Source organism: Piliocolobus tephrosceles, chromosome 4, assembly GCF_002776525.5.
Source record: "Piliocolobus tephrosceles isolate RC106 chromosome 4, ASM277652v3, whole genome shotgun sequence".
Taxonomy (NCBI): Eukaryota; Metazoa; Chordata; class Mammalia; order Primates; family Cercopithecidae; genus Piliocolobus; species Piliocolobus tephrosceles.
This window is the reverse complement of record NC_045437.1, coordinates 37,895,557-37,914,667: the sequence shown is the minus strand read 5'-3', so window position 1 is coordinate 37,914,667 and position 19,111 is coordinate 37,895,557. Positions and strand designations below refer to the sequence as shown.

Here is a 19,111-nt window from a genome sequence, read left to right as displayed (position 1 = left end):
ATAAGAAGCTCAAACAACTCTATAGGAAAAAAAGCTAATAACTTGATTTTAAAATGGTCAAAAGATCTGAATAGACATTTCTCAAAAGGAGAAATACAATTTTCAAACAGGCATATGAAAAAATGCTCAGCATCATGGATCATCAGAGAAATACAAATCAAAACTACAATCTAGCTAGGTCTATCAATACTGTTTATCCTTTCAAAAAAACAGTGTTTGGTTTCATTGAGCCTTTGTATGGGTTTTGGGGTCTCAGTTTCCTTCAGTTCTGCTCAATTTTAGTTATTTATTTTCTTCTCTAGCTTTGGGGTCAGTTTGTTCTTGTTTTTCTAGTTTCTCTAGGTGTGATATGAGATCGTTAATTTGAGATCTTTCTAATTTCTTGATGCAGGCATTTAGCACTATAAACTTTATTCTTTACAGTGCTTTTGCTGCATCACAGAGATTTTGGTATGTTATGTCTCTGTTTTTCTTTATTTCCAAGAATTTTTTTATTTCTTCCTTCATTTTGTTGTTTACCCAAAAGTTTTGATTTTTTTGCATTTATTGAGACTTGATTTATGGCCGAGCATCTGGCTAATCTTGGAGTACGTTCTGTGTGCAGATGAGAAGAATGTATATTCTGCGGTTAGTGGGTGTTCTGTAGATGTCTATTAAGCCCAATTTGTACAGTGTTGAATGTAAGTCCAGAATTCGTTAGTTTTATCCCTCAATGATCTAATGCTGTCAGTGTGGTGTTGAAATCTCCCCACTATTTTTGTGTGGTTGTGTGGTTATTATCTAAGTCTCTTTGTAGGTCATAAAACAGGAAGTACTTGTTTTATGAATCTGGGTGCTTCCATTTGTGTACATATATATTTAGAGTCAACAGTCTTCTTACTGAATTGAGCCCTTTATCATTATGTAGTGTCTGGTTTTTTTGTTGTTGTTTTTGTTTTTGTTTTTTGTTTTTGTCTCTTTTAACTGTTGTTGGTTTAAAGTCTGTTTTACCTGATATAAGAATAGTGACCCTTACTCTTTTTGGTTTTCCATTTTTATGACAGATCTTTCTCCAACCCTTTACTTTAAGCCTATGGATGTCATTACATGTAAGATGGATCTCTTGAACACAGCAGACAGATGGGTCTTGTTTTTGTTTTTGTTTTTTTCTTTTTAATCCAACTTGCCACTGTGCCTTTTAAGTGGGGGTGTTAAGACTGTTTACATTCCAGATTAATATTTATATAGGAGGTTTTGATCCTATTGTGAAGTTGTTAGCTGGTTGACTTGTAGTTTCTATTCTGTGTTTCCTTTATAGGGTCTGTGGGATAGATACTTAAGTGTGATTTTGTGGTAACAGGTATTGTTCTTTTGTTTCCACATTTAGAACTTCCTTAAAGATTTCTTGTAAGGTTGGTCTAATGGTAACAAATTCCCTTAGCAATTGCCTATCTGAAAAAAGATTTTATTTTACCTTCATGTATGAAGCTCAATTTGGAGGACATGAAATTGTTGGTTGGAATGTCTTTTCTTCGAGAATGCTGAAAATAGACCCCCAATCTCTTCTGGCTTGAAAGGTTTCTACTGAGAAGTCTACTGTTAGCCTGATGGGGGTTTCTTTGTAGATGATCTGACCTTTTCCTCTAGCTGCATTTAAGATTTTTTCTTTAGTGCTGGCCTTAAACAATCTGGTGACTATATGCCATATTGATGTTCATTTTGTGTAGAATCTAGCAGGTGTTCTCTGGATTTCTTGTATCTGGGTGTCTACCTCTCTAGCAAGATTACAGAGATTTTATTCTATTATTCCCTCAAATTTGTTTCCCAGATTGATTACTTTTTCTCCTACTCTCTCAAGAATGCCAATAATTTGTATGTTTAGTGGCTTTACATAATGCCTATTTCTTAAAGACTTTGCTCATTTTTAAAAAGTATCTTTTCTTTATTTTTGTCTGACTAGGTTAGTTTGAAAAAACATTCTTCAAGCTCTGAAATTCTTTCTTCTGCTTTGTTCAGTCTATTAACAAAGCTTTAAATTGTATTTTGAAATTCCTTAAGTGAGTTTTTCAGTTCCAGTAGTTCTAATTGATTTCTTTTTGAGATATTTATCTCTTTCCTCATTTCCTGGACTGATTTAGAAGTTTCTTCATGTTGATTTTCAACTTTGTCTTGGATCTCTTTGAGCTTCCTTACAATTGATGCCTTAAATTCATTATCTGTCATTTCTGAGTTTCCATTTTGGTTCAGGAGCCAGAGAGATCCTTTGATGTTGTTCAGCATTTCGATTTTCATGATGCCAGAATGCTTTTTCCTTCTCATCTGGAGAGGGTAAGGTCCTTTGGCTTTGCACCTATAGCCCTATAGCCCTACGTACTTCTGTCAGCAGGTTTCACTGTGGGCTCCATGGCACGGACTACAGACCAGTAGATGGCACTTGTGGGTAAGTGCCAGCTGCTACACAAGCAGGTGGGTAAGTATCCTGTCTATGTTTACTGTGTTCTGTTTTTGCAGGTGAAGGCCAGGACAGTGGAGTGCCCAGTTCCCTGGGATTCCTGTTCTACAGAGGTAGGGTGACAAATGTGGGCAGAGCTGAAGCCCCCTGGCTTGCCCACAAATACCCCAATGGTGAGCACAGGCACTAGCCCTGGCAAGGGTGACTAGGATAAGCTCCTGTAAACACACTTAGGTCTCTGCGGGGATGGGGGGTAAATGGCTTCACCAGCTCCCCATCCTAGATAGGCAGGAACTTGGGCTGTTTCTGTCACTCCCCTGTTGCAGGACTTGTGACTCCTAGTTCAGGTGTATCTTGTAGTCTATCTGCAGTCCACGATGTGGTTGAAAGCCATGGGAAATGTCTGTTTTGTGACTCCATGGCAGTGGTTTCACAGCATAATCTCGTTACTCAACCCAATACAGATAGCCTTATGGCTTGTCTGTTCTCGGATGTGGTAGTACGACTGCTTCTTGTATGGGGGGACTCCACCCTTGGACCCACGTGAGTGGATGTTGGTTGCACCGGTATTGGCTAGTTGAGTCAGCCCAATCTCAGGCCCCAGGGAAAGCAGTTGGAGTGAGGTAGGTATTTCCACAGTTCCAGGCCGCTAGCCAGAGGGAATATCCCAGGCCAGTGGGGGCTGGGTTTTCAGAAGGGCTCTGGGCCACAGCTGAAATGTTCAGGTAGTGACAGGGAAGCCAGGCTGTGGGCCCTTCACTGGGGAGGGGAGCATTTCTCAGCTGAAGCAATGAAGACACATGGCTCTGGGGTACGCAACATGCTCCTACTTCCTCCCACCCAACCGATGCTGGACTTCACTTTTGGGGGCACACAAGGGTGCCACACCTTGTTTACTACCTCTGGGAGTTTTGCCCCAGAGGAACTCAGAGCCGTGACTGTCCACAGTGTTCAGGTGGGGATGTGGCTACTGTGCTGGAGCCCAAGCCATGAGCCTTGCCTGGAGAAGGGAGGCAGGGGTAGGGGATCGTGTGATCTGCAGTCTGGGTGCTTCCTGGAGGAACACAGACCCACACTACCCACTGTGTTCAGGCAGGGGTGCAATTGCTATACTTGAAGCCCAAACCAATGAGCCTTAGTGAGGAGCAGTGGGGCAGTCTGGCCACTCCTCAGCACCGGGACAATGGCCTCTATTGGGGTTACAGCAGCTTGCACCAAGCTGCTCAGGGATCCAAGGCCTGTGGAGCTTCATGTGGGCTTGAGTAGTACCTCTCTAAAGACTCCAGGCAGCTCTCTGTTAGTCCAGAGGCCTGGGCCAGGGGCGTGTGGGTTCTCGTGTGCCCAGCATTACAAAGGTCCATGGTGTGTAAGTGTGGATCCCCCAAAAACTCTCACCTCTTCACCCTTTCCCCACGTTAGGGAGCCTCCCCTGGCTCCACACCAGTCCCAGTAGGAACTGCCTGGCTTTGTTCATCTCTGTTCTCCATGGGGCCTGCTCCCTCCTTTGTAAATCCTGATGTGATGTCTTAGACAATCCACTTGAAGAGCTAGTATTTACAGACCACTTTGTTTCCTCTCTGTGAGAGCAGTGCACACTAGCTGCTTCTAGTCAGTCCTCTTCAACTAGAAACAAGGCCATCTTAAGAAAGGACCTTGCATCCTTCCTGGGAGGACCTTGCATCCTTCCTGATTTCTACAAAATCAGAGTGCTGTTTGGTCTGCACACCTGATTTAATATTCTGTTTGCTCTGCACATCTGAGTTACAATTTCTGCAAGTACTCTGATCTTGGTTTCATTTTGATTTGGTTGTGTGTATCTGTAAATGAGTTGGCTCTTTTTCTCTTGCTTGCTTTTCAATGTCTTCTGAGAACAAAAATATTGTAAATGGTGGCCAGGCAATGGCCAATTAAAATCCACTAAGGTGGCTAATCACCTTCTAAAATACTGGTCTAAACTCCTGACATTCCCTGACAGGATTTATAGGATTTATTTGGTCTGGAGAGATTAATAGCAAATAGAATGGGATTCCCCAGTATTCAAGCATGCCAAGTATTCTCGTTGGCTACATGGCTTTTCCTCATGAACACTTTTCAGTCAATGGTCATCTTAAGAATCATTCAACATCCCCAGACTTGTTTTTCCCAGTACCAAATTAAGAAACTACAACTATAGAATTTTTTAAAATGCTGGTATATAGAGGCTCCCAACTTCTTTATCTGTTTTTTTTTTTTCTTCTTCCTCTCTGCTTACTCTGAATCTATTGCCTTTTCCACTGGAATTAGGATATTCTACTGTTACTAATCTCAAAAGCCAAGTAGAAGTTTTCCTCAAGGCATTTCAGTCAAGAAAAACAAAAAGAGGACTTTCAAACTACAACAGCTCTGTGGCAACCAATAACCTAGCCTTGTACACCTAAGAGTCATCCTTTCGGAAACGTAAAATTAGGTTTGCCTTGCTAGCAGTTGCTTAGGGTGATATAATACCTAATTAAAAGACTGATAATCTAAAAAGAAAAGGACTAGATAAATGTTTATAAAAAGTTAGGCTCTCAGATTAAACAAGTCAAAATCTTGAGTTCAGAGCAATAACATAAGTTATCTCTGCCTGGCATAAATATTTTGCTTTGTCTTTCATGCATAAGCCAGAAAAAGCCAAGGGAGTCGGAGACTGTAAGTACCTTTTTCTAAAACATTTCCCCACTTAGGTTGACTAATTAAGCCAATGAGACTGGCAAACAAAAATATTAATTATTGCTAAAATTGAAGGCCACTTGTAGATTTTGGTCTTATGATACGATTTAGCTAGTCCTAGCTAAAATGCAAATATTTGAATGTTTAACCCCTAAACTCATTTGAAACACAAAAAGGGAAGACGCTTTTAAAAAATCTGCCGCAGAAATTGCTTTACCCAAAATTTGGTACCCAGCCTTCATAAAATTACCTATCAGGGCAAATATAACATAGCCACATGAACAGGTCCCATTTTGTCAGACATGTCATTTGAACCCAACTCTCCTTCCATAAACCAGTGCATTGATTTTGAATTCTTGCTATCTGCCTGTAGGTTGGACTAGATCCTGTATTCTCTTAATTTCCTCCAATATTTGGCTATAACTCTCCAAAACCTGCTCTGTTCCTAAAGTCCTTAAACTGAAGCTGGACAACTTAACTTTCAAGGGACAAGTCTCATGCCTGATGTACAAGCTGCACAGACAGGTCATGGAACCTGCTGATTCCACACCCAGTGACCTTCAAGCTGCAAACGAGGACAAGAGGTTGATGGCTTTATGTAGTGAACAACTTTTTCCAAGATGATGAGACAAGATTCCCCATCATAATGAGACTCTTGCCCCTCTTACTTTTTCCTTTCTTATGCGTATCTTTTTCTTTACAGGATAGTAGTGTAATTGAAATTTCACAATCAGTAGTTTCTGTTGATAACTTGATAGAATCTGACTCCAGAGCTCCCTTAAGTCATGAAATTAGGAAATATCTGTGCTACTGCTAATACTAAATGTTGTAAATGGATAAATTCCTCTGGGGAAGTTGAGGCCTGTATACATACAATTTTTTAATAAAATAGGTCACATAATTACAACAGGTCTCACCTAAGTCCCATGCCATTTGATTTATTCAATTGTCTGCCCTTAAGGTGAGGCTCAAAGCTCAAAACTATTATGCAAACTGGGATTACCATATTACTATTAACTTTATTTTCCATTTTCCTTTTAAAATTTTGTACTTCTTCCTTGTCAAATTTCTGCTGAAATACTATTCCTAACAGAACAATGCTGGCCCAGCACTTTGAGAGGAAGGCCAAAAGACTACAGAATAGATAAAATTAAACTTAACAACGGACTCCAGGAAGGCTTATCCTGAGAGTAACTCCCTCCAGACCTCCCTTTCTTGTTCAAATATGGCTAAAATGGTTTTGACACTGACCCCTAGTTGCCAATCATTCCCTCCAATGTGGGACCAGATCAGTAACCCAGGACAGGTCCATCCTGGTTAAAGGATGATCAGCAATTTCAGAGATTTCAGAGAGAGATCTTGATCCAAAGGGGGAAATGTGAAAGTTGTCAGAATAAAAATGGAGTCACATGATCTTTTAAAACCCTGAATAATGAAGCCAGGGAAGGCCATGAAGGGAAGGAGGGTTCTCATGCATGAATATCTGAATAAAAAATTTTCACAAAAGACTGCAAAAACCACAATCTTGCATAAAGGCCATCATAATCTTACACACAAAAAAAAATGTCTGCAAGGACATCTGCCCAGCAACTGCTTACCCAAACTTGAACTGATATCGCCCGTGTTATTGATCCTTGTAGCTAAGGATAATTATCTCAAAACAATGATATAATCCTCCTCATTTTTTCCTTTAAAAACCTTTGTATTCCTTTACATTCCTGAATACACAGTTTACTATGGCACACGTATTCCCATTGCAATGTCTATTCCTGAACATTCTCTTTCAGAGACTCTCCCTCTCTCACTATGTAGAATGACAGCTAGCTAAAAAGGTGAAATATGTGTCACTCATGTGAATGCTCATACTACCATAGCTGCCCTTATGAGAAAGTTGTCATCATTTTGAGTATCCCATGAGACTTTAAACTGAGCAAGTAACATCCTTCACAGCCCAAGCAACACAACAATGCATTCTCATAGAATATGGTGGGCTTTCCATGAACCCTGTCCTTTGCAAGCTAAGGGAGCCATTGAATGATACTAAAGAACAGCCAATTCACACACCAACTGAAGAAAGGACATCAAGACAGCCTACTGGTGGGTTAGTACTCTCAGCTGACTAGGACAGTGTGGACACTAAACGCTGCTTTCCAGCACAAGGAAAACATGCCACTGCAGTGCATGCTGGGAAACACTGAGCTGGGCGGGGCTGGAGGCCTCCCTCTCATCCTTTAAGACTGCTCTCTTAGAGGCTTTCCATAACCATCCTAATGGCAGCAATATCCCGGGCATTCTCTACCCTATTACTTGAATTTTACCTTCTTTGTAGGATTTACCTGCACTTGAAGTTATTGTACTGACTTCTTTACATGTTAACACGTTGTTATGTCTGCAGTCCTCAATCCTGCCCCCAATCCAGCCCTCTCAACGCATACTAGCATATGAGTTCACTAGAGGCAGTCATTCAATTTTGTTCATTGCTGGGTCCCCAGTGCCTGCTCCGTTGGAGGGTGAAGTGAGGATTAAGCTGAAATCTAAAGAGATATAGTAATTAAGCAGGTAAAAGGAGAAGAGGGGGGCATCCCAGTAAAAGTGAACAACATGTATAAAGATCCTGCATCAAAAGAGATTGCAACAAACCTGTAGGAGACAGAGAAGGCACCTGGCCTCACACTGAAAAAACAAGGGGCAGACAAAGAAGAAGGTGGCCAACCTGTGCTTGACCATGAGGGTTATATCAAGTGATGTTGTCTATATCTTTAAAAATGCTTTACTAATTTTGAAGCAGTGGTAATATGATCAAATTTGCTTTTGAGATGATCACCTTTGCTGGGGTATAGAGAATACGAAGATACTTGTAAATCTGGTGGGAAGCTATATTTGTGGCCTAAGTCAGGAGGGAAATAAATTGGGCTAAGGGAGTAATTGTGGAGACGGAAAGAAGTGAGTGTGTTTTTAAAATGTTTAGAAATAAAAAATCAAATAGTAGTTGCGGATAGAGTGAATCTGAAAGATAAAAGGTTGAAAAGTACTACCAAGAATGATTCCTAAGTAACCAAACGCATACAAGATTCTGTAACGATTCTGCTATAGTGGAAAGCTTTCAGGTATGATATAAAATATAGGTCCCATCTGGCCAATACAAATGCCAATCTTGGACAGAAGATTGCAGAAGGTAGCAACCAACCTGTGCCAGAACATGGAGGTCACATGAAGCAATGCTGTCTGTATCTTAAAAAAAAAAAAAAAAAAATGCTTAAGTAATCAAACTCAAACTCAGACCATGGCAGCAGGGGTTCCCAGCAGTAACAACAGGAAAGAACAGAAGTCCTGCAAGGCAAGGAGCTGAGGAAAATCCTCTTTTTCTTCCTCTCTCTCCTCCAGACACACAGGTCTAGTAGAGTCCAATCTAACCTCTTAATGCTGCTTCTTGAGGGATGAAAGTGAGGGGCACGGCTGAAGGTGAAACCCTGACCTGAAGGGTTGCTGGGTACAATGAAGAGTGATTAATTACGGTTTTGGGGGGGCCTATATCTCTCTATCCTCAGCTCATCCCTAGGCCATGCTCTGCTTCAGACTTTGAGCTGACAAGGCTGGGGTTTGGCCTGTAGCCTTTCCCTGATATTTACTGGCAAACAGCATAGAAGATACTTACGGGGGAATTCAAGCTCAGAAACCAAGACAGTGAGACATCTGAGCAGCATGACTATGACGAGAAACACGACAAAGTGATTTACAGACTGCAGTATAGCAGTGGTATTAGAACAAACAGATGAAGAGTTTAAAATTAACAAAAGAAACATTAAAAAAGACATACAAGAAATCTATAAAAAAGACATACAAGCATAAAGAAGATACAGTGACTCTAAACGATGAATGTGATAAAATACCCTCAAAATATGTAAAGTAAAAATTTATAGAACTTCAGGGAGAAATAAACAATTTTACCAAAATAGTGAGTAATTTTAACATACCCTTCTCAATTATTGATAGGCCGGTCAGCAAAACCAAGAAAGATATAGAAGATCTGAACAAAACAATGAACAAATTTAACCTACTTCATCAGAGACTAGATCAATGCTTCTCAAACTTTGATACAGATAGGAAATCACCTGATAACCTGGTTAAAATAGAGATTCAGGTTCAGTAGGACTGAGGTGGGGCCTGAGATTCTGCACTTCTACAAAGCTCCTAGGTGATACTGATGCTTCTGGTCCATAGATCACACTTTCAGCAAGGTACAAGCCCATAAAACAAACCTCGACAATTTCAATGAATACATATCACATAAACACCTTCTATGACCACAGTGAATTTCTGTTAAAAATTAATAACAAAAAAATAAAAATTTCATTTTAGAAAATTTGAAACAAATTAATTCATGGATTAGAAATGGTATCATATATAGTTCGTTATAATGAAAGCACTGCAATGTTAAGTTAAAACTTACTGGGCTGTTGTGGATGCCATAAAACTGGTATTTCAATGGAAATATATAGCTTTAAATATTTTATGTGTGAACTAATACTCAACTTATAAAAGTAAAAGGAACAACAGAAAAAAATCCAAGAAAGTAGAAGAAAATGGGTGATAAAAATTACGGTGGAAATCAACAACAAAAAAACACAATAAAAAGAACAATTTTCAAAGCAACATTGGTTTCTTTTAAAAAAGAAATCAAAGTAGTTAAACTTCTAGCAAGATTACCAAATAATAAGAGCAAAGGTACATATAGATAATATTGTGAATGAAAAAGACACAACCACAGATACAGCAGAAATGAATATGATGATGAGACAACTACTTCAAAATAGACTAAAAGACATGGTAAAAGTGATAAAAGATATTAGAGAACAATATAAATCAGATTTAGCAAATGTCATGGATGAGGTAACAGAACTCAGGAAAGAAATAGATATAAAACAAAAAATAAATTCAAAATTGAAGACTAAACTGGAAGTAGTTACCACAGGAAAAAAAACACAACAGATAATTTCTTAAGCAAACAGGAGGTAAAGGGAGAAAAAACATTTTTAAATAAAATAAATGAAGGGAGAAAAGTAATTCAAGAGAAAGTAACAAATATTAAAGATCGGAAAAAAGGTTCAATATAGAGTTCGCAGGAATTCCTGAAAAAGAAAACCAAAGGAAGGTGGCCAAATACCAAAAATGATAATTCAAAAAATTTCCTGAATTAAAAATATATTTGATAATACATATTGAAAGAATGTACCATATTACTGAACACATCAACCTAGCATAGCCAACACCAAGACAAGGGTTTTAAAGAAAAAGAAAAAAATCTTTTGGGCATCTAGGCAAAAAAACCAAGTGACTTCTAATGGGGAAAAAAATAGATTACCATTACTACTAGGCTTTTCATGAGCCTTGCTGTATGCCAGAAAAAAAAAAAAAAAAAATGCAACGATAAAATTTATGATACTCAAGGAAGAAAATGTAAGCTAAAAATTTTATATCTATTCAAACTGACCATTAAATACAAAGACCAGAGTAAAACTTTTATTGACATTCAAAAATTCAAGGAACTGTTGTTTCCATAAGCACTTTCTGAAGAAAGTACTAGGGAATAAATTTCAGATAATCAAAATGACCGGAGAAATATTTGCACAAGCTCTAATGGTGAACACTAAACATATATAGTTACTTGTGGACTTAAAAGATGCAGCAAGATTTAAAAGGGAGATGATATAACAGGTAATATCTATGTGCTGTGCGTAGAACATCAAGGTGCCCTGCATTTGCATATTAAAAAGGTAGGGTGGGAGGGCCATTTTTTTCCTAGGGTACGTGAATGACATGCCTGGTCAAACCAATCCCCTCAGCCCTATGCAAATCAGAAACCAACTCCTCCAGCCTCCTCATATAAGCAGCCACCTTCCCCCTGCACAGGGGGAAATCCCTTCTCCTTCTGTCTCTGTATGGGGGAGCTGTTTCCTTCTTGCTTCTTTCTTGTCTATTAAACTTTTCTCTCCGTAAAACCACTCCACATGTGTCTGTGTGGTTTTATGCAAACCGGCTCGAAATGAAGAACCGGGATGTTCCTCCAGTCACTGGAACCGTATCAGTAGTACAAAAAATATACAAGGGAAAAATAGTATACAAGGGAAACATTTAAAACTTTATGAAATGATTTTAACAGAGACCTAAAGAAATATAAAAATATACCATGTCCACGCACAGGAAGATTTAGTAACATAGAGATATTGATCTCTCCAAATTGTATTTATAGATTAAGTGCAAATCCAGTGAAAAGCCCAGTAGGGGTTTTCATAGAATTTGGTAAATTAATTATCAATTTTACACAAAAGAGTATGGCACCAAGAAGAGTGAGGATATTTCTGAAAAAGAATAGGGTGACAGACTTATCCTACCTGATGTCAAGACTAATCTGAAACTTTAAGTAAGTTAGTGTAATACTAGTGCAGGAATAAACAGACCAACCAGTGGAATTAAGAATCCAGAACTCTCTTATGCTTTCATAACAGTGAAAGAGGTGGCATGTCAGATCATTAGCGAAGGAAGAGTTATTTGATAAACAGTTATGGAAAAATGGTTACCAAACAGAAAAATTCAGTGTCATAACCCTATCTCACTTAATATAAAAAAAAATCAATCCCAGATGGATTTGGAATTTGTCTTCTTAAAAACCTTTAAACTTCTTACTAAAAACTTATAGGTGACTGCCCTTCTGATCCTGGGGTAGGAAATATCTCTTTAAAATATTTTTATAAAATTATCTGCTTTAAAAATGATAAACTTCTGTTCATCAACAGACATATAAAAGAAAGTGAGTTACAAATTGGGATAAGATATTAGCAGTATAGAAATGAACAACAAACCAGTATCAGGAATATATGAATACTCTTACCAACAAAAAATGTGTAAATTGCATGAGTAAGCTTTTCATAAAAGAGAAAACAGATGTGGCCAAAACACTCATAAGATTCAATCTCAAGACTATCATGAAATACCATTTTATAGCCATTTAATTGGCAAAAATAAAAAAAAAAATGTGCCAATACCAACTTGGTAAGAATACGTGAATCTATAGGGTGGGAGTATAACTGGTACTACTCCCTTGAAAAATAATTTGACCTTATCCTATAAGTTGAACATATTCTACATCTGATCCAATGCTTAAGCATTATAAGCAAGAAAAACAATTGTAGATGTGTACCGGACACACGTATAAAAACGTTCATATTAACATGTACCCAAGAGCAAAAACCTTGATACAACCTGCAAATCCATCAAAGGAGATGCACAAATAAAATATTTAATAGTTACACAATGAAATACTACACAGCAGTAAAAGTGAACGGACTACAGCAACACTAAACAATATGGGCAAATATTAGCAATTTAATATTACATAAACATAATTACCGAATTATTACACACAGCTTGATATTCTTTCTATGCATTAAAACCAAACAAAATAACGGCATTTTTACCATTACATAAGAAATGAGAATACACATGCACACAATTTAAAGTGATAATTATCTTGGTGGAAGGAGCGGGGGTGAGGGCATGATAGGATGAGATATGATAGAAGTTATTGTTAGAGTCCTAGTTTTGAAGTGGGTTAGTAAGCTCATTGGTGCTCGTGACATTATTAAAACAAACAAATAATAGGGGATGCGTGCATCCATGAGGAGAAACGTGGCATCAACAACAGGTATAAATCCTAACTCTCACATCGGCTGTGAATGAGGCAAAGATCTACAGCACATTTACTTGATGACACAGTCTGTCAAACAAAGACATGTTAGTAGCCACGGTGGGCTGTGACAACTCTAGTCTCACCTCGATGAGTCAGGTTAAAAAGGATATTGACACTTCTCTTCCTTAAGTAATTTTCAGCTATGAGTGTGAAGTTATACATTTCTTGTGAGTCTTGAGTTATTTGCCAATTACACCAGTTTTTGTGTGTACAAAGTTTCTTTTCCCCAGAAAATCTTTAAAAACAAAACAAAATAATACATTACAAGGTTTTTATTTTCGTCAAAGCAAATGTATCCCTTATCCCTCAGGGCATACTCAGTGACTGTCAAACTATGTTCCCCATAATGGCATTGATCCATCACCAACAAATACCAATAATGAAAATATTGTTTCTACAAATTTGATGTATGTGCTGAAACGTCTTAACATGAATCACTGACTTCCCATGGGTGGTGAGAACATCCCTTAATTTACTTGGAATATTCCTAAAAAGTCAGAAATTGGGTAGACCCAGATTATCAGATATGACTATTTTCACGTCAAGGTATACATTAACTGTCTTTCTTACCATGCTATGCTAAATGTTCCTTTTTAAAAAACCTCAAGTAGAAAGTATTAGACACTTATCATCACTTAAAGGTTTCCTCTTGACCTTGGCAGGTGGTTCTGAAATACTTGTTCAAATTTCCTGCAACATCTAAGTGTAGATTTTGCCATGTTGTCACAAGCACCTCAAACAAGGAAGAACTTTTCAATAATGTAACCAGAGCCAACTTACGATTCAAATAAAGTGTAGCTTTGGGAAGGTTGTTTAGACCACCCCAAGGCAGTGTCCGTCCCAGGATCCCAAGTACAGTGTAAAGTCTTGAAGTCCTGGGTTTCACAAGAAAAGTCCTTGGGCTCCTCAAGTACTTCTGTCCATACAAAGGAAAACATACCTAGTTAAATCTTTTTATTGGAAGATAAGCCAAATGGAAAGCTCTGTTTAGAGTCTGAAGCCACAGAGTTACTCTGAACAATGAAGGGGTGACTGAGGTGGAAGGCTACCTATCAACAGCCTCTAAAAGTCACTTTTCAGGGGTCACCTCATCTTGGCCCCTTCCCCTTCCTGCCCTTGTGATTTTCTGAGATGTCAAGGGCATGGATGGTCCATGTCATGCAAGTGGTTGATGCTGTATCCACTTGACAAGGGTTGTATCCCCAGTGCCTGCCAGTGTTTCATTTTGCTTGCTGTGGCTCACAGAATGCTTTGGGGATGCGAGAGAATCAGTCAGATTTGTGAACCTGCTAAATTCAACAGGCAGGAGCTGCGTGTTTGGGGAATGGCGAAGCACCTCCGAATCCCCAGAGTTACTGCTGCCTCTTGTGGCCATGCTAAGGGGACACAGATGAGCCAGGCATCCAGGAGACTGGAGACTTCCTTTGGCAAGGGAGGCAGGGAGGGAGATGTTCCCTACTGTGCAGGGGAAGGAGATGCTCAAAACAAAATACAGGAGGTCACTAGTTGTGCACACACGATCTATATAAAAACCAAAATGTTCCCCCTCCACTAATATATCCAATGGAACCAATTTACTGCACAGTTAAGAACAGTAATGGCCTCCATTTGCTGATCTCCTACTGCACACAGTTATTACTGTGGCCAGGCGCTACCCACATTCATTAATCCTCACAATCACCATCACTGTCCTCATTTTACAAAGGAGGAAACTGGCTCAGAGAGGCTAAGAAACTTGGCCAAGATGACACACCCAGCCAGGGCAAGAAGATTAAATCCCAGATCTCCTGGGCTAAAACCCTGGCTGACTCCGTGGTTGTCCAATCTATAGCCCCTACCCTCCCTCTGTGATCCCAAAGTAATTCCAGCATGGGTGGGGCAAAATAAGGTATTTTCCCAGTGGTCCAGGTCATGACCTGAACTGTCTCTAGCTAATACTATTGATCTCTAGGAATACAACTCTCAGGAAGGACAAGAAAACAACAGGAAATCCTGGAAACATTACTAAAGGTCATCAACTTCAGAGACTCTCCTAGAAAACCTGGGAAACAAAAGAAAATCAAGATCGTGGGTGGAAGTGTTTGTCTTCTAGTAAAGGAGATTTAATCTATTCCCCAGGAAATGAGAAGAAAGGGCCACAGAGAATTTGCACACTTACTTGAGACAAAGAGAACGATGCCTTCTATGCCTTTACTGACATTTCCTTGACTCGCCTCACAATAGATATTTGTCCCTCTATTCCTAATGAAAGGCACACTATTCAAGTTGAATGCGGTTACATGTGGATCAAGTTGTTCTCCATGAATCTGTTTCCCTTCCAAATAACAGGATACATTATTTTGAATGTTCCTAGAAACATAACAAATGGTAACATTGGAGCCTTCTTCCACCAGCTTATCTTTAGGGAAAACGAACAATATATCCCTTCCAAGAGAATATTGTACTGCAAGAAAGAAAAAAAAAAAAAAAGCCAAGTTAGAATTGCACTCAAAATTCAAGCCTCTTAAAACAAGTTATCCATTTGCCTTCAGCAGATAACTTTAGCTTTTTCTATCTTCTGGAGAAAATAGCAACCTAAATTTCCCTGCCAAACCTCTACCCTTTGGTGAATGCAAGACAATCCTTTCCACCATTGTTCCTATTGTTACACTGATACCACTGCTGTTGCTCTTACTGCCACAGACAGCACATTACTATTACCACCTGAAGATTGCGTGATTGCTATTGCTGGGTTATTGTAACCGCTTTCTATCAAGTCCCAGCCCTGCCCGAGGCCATGTTAAGTGTGTATGTACAGTATCTCATGTCGTTCTTAGTACCTTATAACAAGGGGTCACGTAGGACTTAGCCAAAGTTTGCTCAGTTAGAAAGTGGCAAAGCCACATTCAGAATGGCAAGGTCTATACAGCTCCCAAATCCCTCATAATCTCTTCATTATACTGGAGATCATATCTCTTCCTGCCTTCTCAGAAATGCCAGTCCCTCAAGTGTGAGGGGTCTTTTAAAAGTTCATTTTTTTAAAGCTTTTTAAAAATCCAACCTTCAAGCGATTCTCGTGCCTCAGCCTCCAGAGTAGCTGGGACTACAGGCATGTGCCACCACACCCGGTTGATTTTGTGTATTTTTAGTAGAACTGGGGCTTCGTCATGTTGTGCAGGCTGGTCTCGAACTCCTGAGCTCAGGCAATCCGCCTACCTTAGCCTCCCAAAGTACTAGGATTACAGATGTGAGCCATGGCACCCAACCGGTTACTATCTTTTTAATATCTTTCCCTGCGGATGTGTACTCCTTTCCGTAGTAGGATATAATGGTTAAGCACATGACCTCTGGAGTTAAGATTGTCTGGGGTGGAATTCCAGCTCCAACACTTAGTGGCATGGTGACCTTGCATGGCTTCTTTAACCTCTTAGTGCCTCAGTTTCCTTTTCTGTGAAGTGAGGATAAGAAGTCCTTTTATAGGACTGATATGAGAACTAAATATGTATAGTACTTTAAAAAGTGACTAGGTCATAGATTTAATTCAATTATTATTATCTCATTATTATTATTAGTTTAATCGGAGCAAAAGAAACTGACAAAACCCACTCTAAATTTTAATTACAACAAAATTATCAGTATTAAAGAATATTTAAAATATATTTATCCATAATCTCATTTTCACCACTTTCATTTATCCATATTCCGCCTCCCCGCCCTTCAAGTCCTGACTAGACTGGTGGGGATTACAATTTGAGCCCACCATCTGTTGTTTTTTGGTGTGTGTGTGTGAGACAGAATCTCGCTCTGTGGCCCAGGCTGGAGTGCAGTGGTGTGACCTAGGCTCACTGCAACCTCTGTCTCATGGGTTCAAGCAACTCTCCTGCCTCAGTCTCCAGAATAGGTGGGACTACAGGTGCCCATCACCATGCCCAGCTAATTTTTGTATTTTTAGTAGAGACAGGATTTCACCATGTTTCCCAGGCTGGTCTTGAACTCCTGACCTCAAGTGATCCACCCGCCTTGGCCTCCTAAAGTGCTGGGATTACAGGCGTGAGCCACCATGCCCGGCCCTGTTTTTGCAAATAAAGTTCTATCAACAAAGCCCTCTCATTGGTTTACACACTATGGCTGCTTTTACACTGCGGTAGCAGAGTTGAATAGTCAAAACGGAGACTGTATGCTCTGAAAAGCTTACAGTATCTCTTACTTGTCCCTTCACAGAAAAAGGTTCCCAAACTCTACTCTAGATGCATACACATTTTATGTTGCTCAAATAAATACATATTTACAATTTATGTCTTGCTTTGTTCACTTAACACTTCACATGTTTTGAAAACAAATGCAAAATTGCCTGAATCTGCACAACTATCTCAATGAGTAAGCTCAGAAGTAAGACTTCAGACTATATCTTCCAGTGCCAAGTTTCACACCTGTGTTTTTTAGTTTCCATAGGAGCCAAAAGAAAATAATGTCAGTGTCTACCCAGGGCTCCTCAAAGGAGATTTCCACTATTTGACTATTGCTCCTCATTAAAAAATATATTAACCCTTTTCACTGTTGTAACCACCTCACTTCTTACCACTGACTTCCTCCCAGGAACTCCAGTTGCTCCAGAAATTTGGCTCAGGGAAACTGGCATCGTCCATCACACTCTTTATTCTTACAAAGTGTGTGGCACATTCCAAAGGGAGTTCCGATTCCCAGCTCCAATGCAGAACCTGGTTCCACTTCACAGTGGTGCTGTAATTCCCCTAAAAGCAAAGAGGAAAAAATTGGAAACACATAGCCGACTTGACTTATCCCAAAGCACAAACCTAAGACCCCAATGCAGGTCTACAATATGTACCAGTGAACTTTATTTCTGCTAGTCAATTCCCCATGTTCTGATGCCTCACATGGGAGCCAGCTATGACCTCCTGCCTTTTGAAAACTCAGCTTCCAATCCCTACGGTCTTCTAATTCCATGGGACTCATGTGGAACAACTAGGAGAGAAGACAGAGGCTACTCAGGTCTTGGGAGAACAGATCAGAGACAGAAGGTGTTCACTATGCCAGTCTCAGAGAATCTGCTAAGAAAGTTCTTGAAAAGTAGAGAATTAACACTGTCATCCTTTTTTAAAAAATTGATTTTTTTAAAAAAAAATTCATCTTTGGTAAGATTTGGATTAGGATGGTCAAATCTCAGTTAAGAAAGCAGTCTTTCATGGCACAGCAGAAGTTCCATTTTCTCTCGGAAGTTGACAGATGGCTCTCTGAGTCTCCCTTGGTTTTCTGTCTCTTGTCCTTTCAGATATGGTGGCCACATGGACCATATTCCATCTCTTGGGCTCCATCTGTCAGACTCTTAGGTCCTGAAGATGTCAATGACACAAAATATCTTACACTGTTCTCTAGGAAGTTTGTCTAAGTTGAACTGTAATTTGGGCTTTTGACACAGCCTTTAGCCTTCATCTTTCTGAGATGCTGGTGTTTCCATTCTCTAATTCCACAGGCTTCAATCGTTCCTTTACACCTTGCCCTGTCATGCAGGCCTTCTATAATCTGGCTCCAACCCAGCAGTCCCTTGCAGGAATCATCTCTCCAAACATAGCGCTTCCTCCACACTTCTGGATATGCCTTATGATTTCAGACCTGTCTTTGCTCAGGCAGTGTCTTTGGTTTGGTGTCTTCCACTCCCTGCTGTGTGGGGATCTGTCCCATTCTTCAAGCCCAGGTTATGCCCCTTCTCCTTCATGAAGCCTTTCTTGCTCTTTCATCTGCATTCCTCTTGTCTCCACCCCTTCTGAGGCCCTCCTATATGCTGTGGCTAGCTGTTGGTATATCAGTTGTGACTCTAGCACGGTCCTGAGGGAGCAGGAACCACACTGTCTTCTTCACGTGCCCCATAGCTCCAGGTCTCCTCAGTGTGCCTCCTCCAAGACCCCTGTTTCCTGCCCCACAGCTGCAAGGTGGAGACGACACACACTTGACACTTCCTGGGGGAACCTGAGCTCGAGTCTGCATCCATGTTTCTACAGGAGAATAATAATTCCTCAGTGAAGGGGATGGGACAAGTCACATGTCACACACTGCTTGGAGTTAGCAACTCGGAGGCCTTCTCCTATTTATGTCTGCCCCTTGTTCAGGTCACAAACTTGAACCAGTGCCCCTGACAGAATTAAACCCAGCCCTGGGCTGAGAACATCCCACCCAGGGGGCATTTAATTGTGGGCTTTCTTTTTCACTCTCTGCAGACTGTGGTTTTTTAAATGTTTATATTTGAT

General features: G+C 39.8%; 1 protein-coding gene across 4 annotated transcripts in view; it reads right to left on the bottom strand.

The window, feature by feature from the left end:
* Positions 1 to 19,111, bottom strand: part of OSMR (oncostatin M receptor) — a 94,761-nt gene that overhangs the window by 41,644 nt on the left and 34,006 nt on the right. For all 4 annotated transcript variants that reach the window (XM_023216485.3, XM_023216484.3, XM_023216486.3 and 1 more), the window contains 4 exons: positions 17,428 to 17,599; positions 15,028 to 15,312; positions 13,650 to 13,785; positions 12,953 to 13,104 (listed from right to left, as the gene is read on the bottom strand). In XM_023216485.3, coding sequence (XP_023072253.2) covers positions 12,953 to 13,104; positions 13,650 to 13,785; positions 15,028 to 15,312; positions 17,428 to 17,599 — 745 coding nt within the window. The remainder of the gene's footprint in view (positions 1 to 12,952; positions 13,105 to 13,649; positions 13,786 to 15,027; positions 15,313 to 17,427; positions 17,600 to 19,111) is intronic.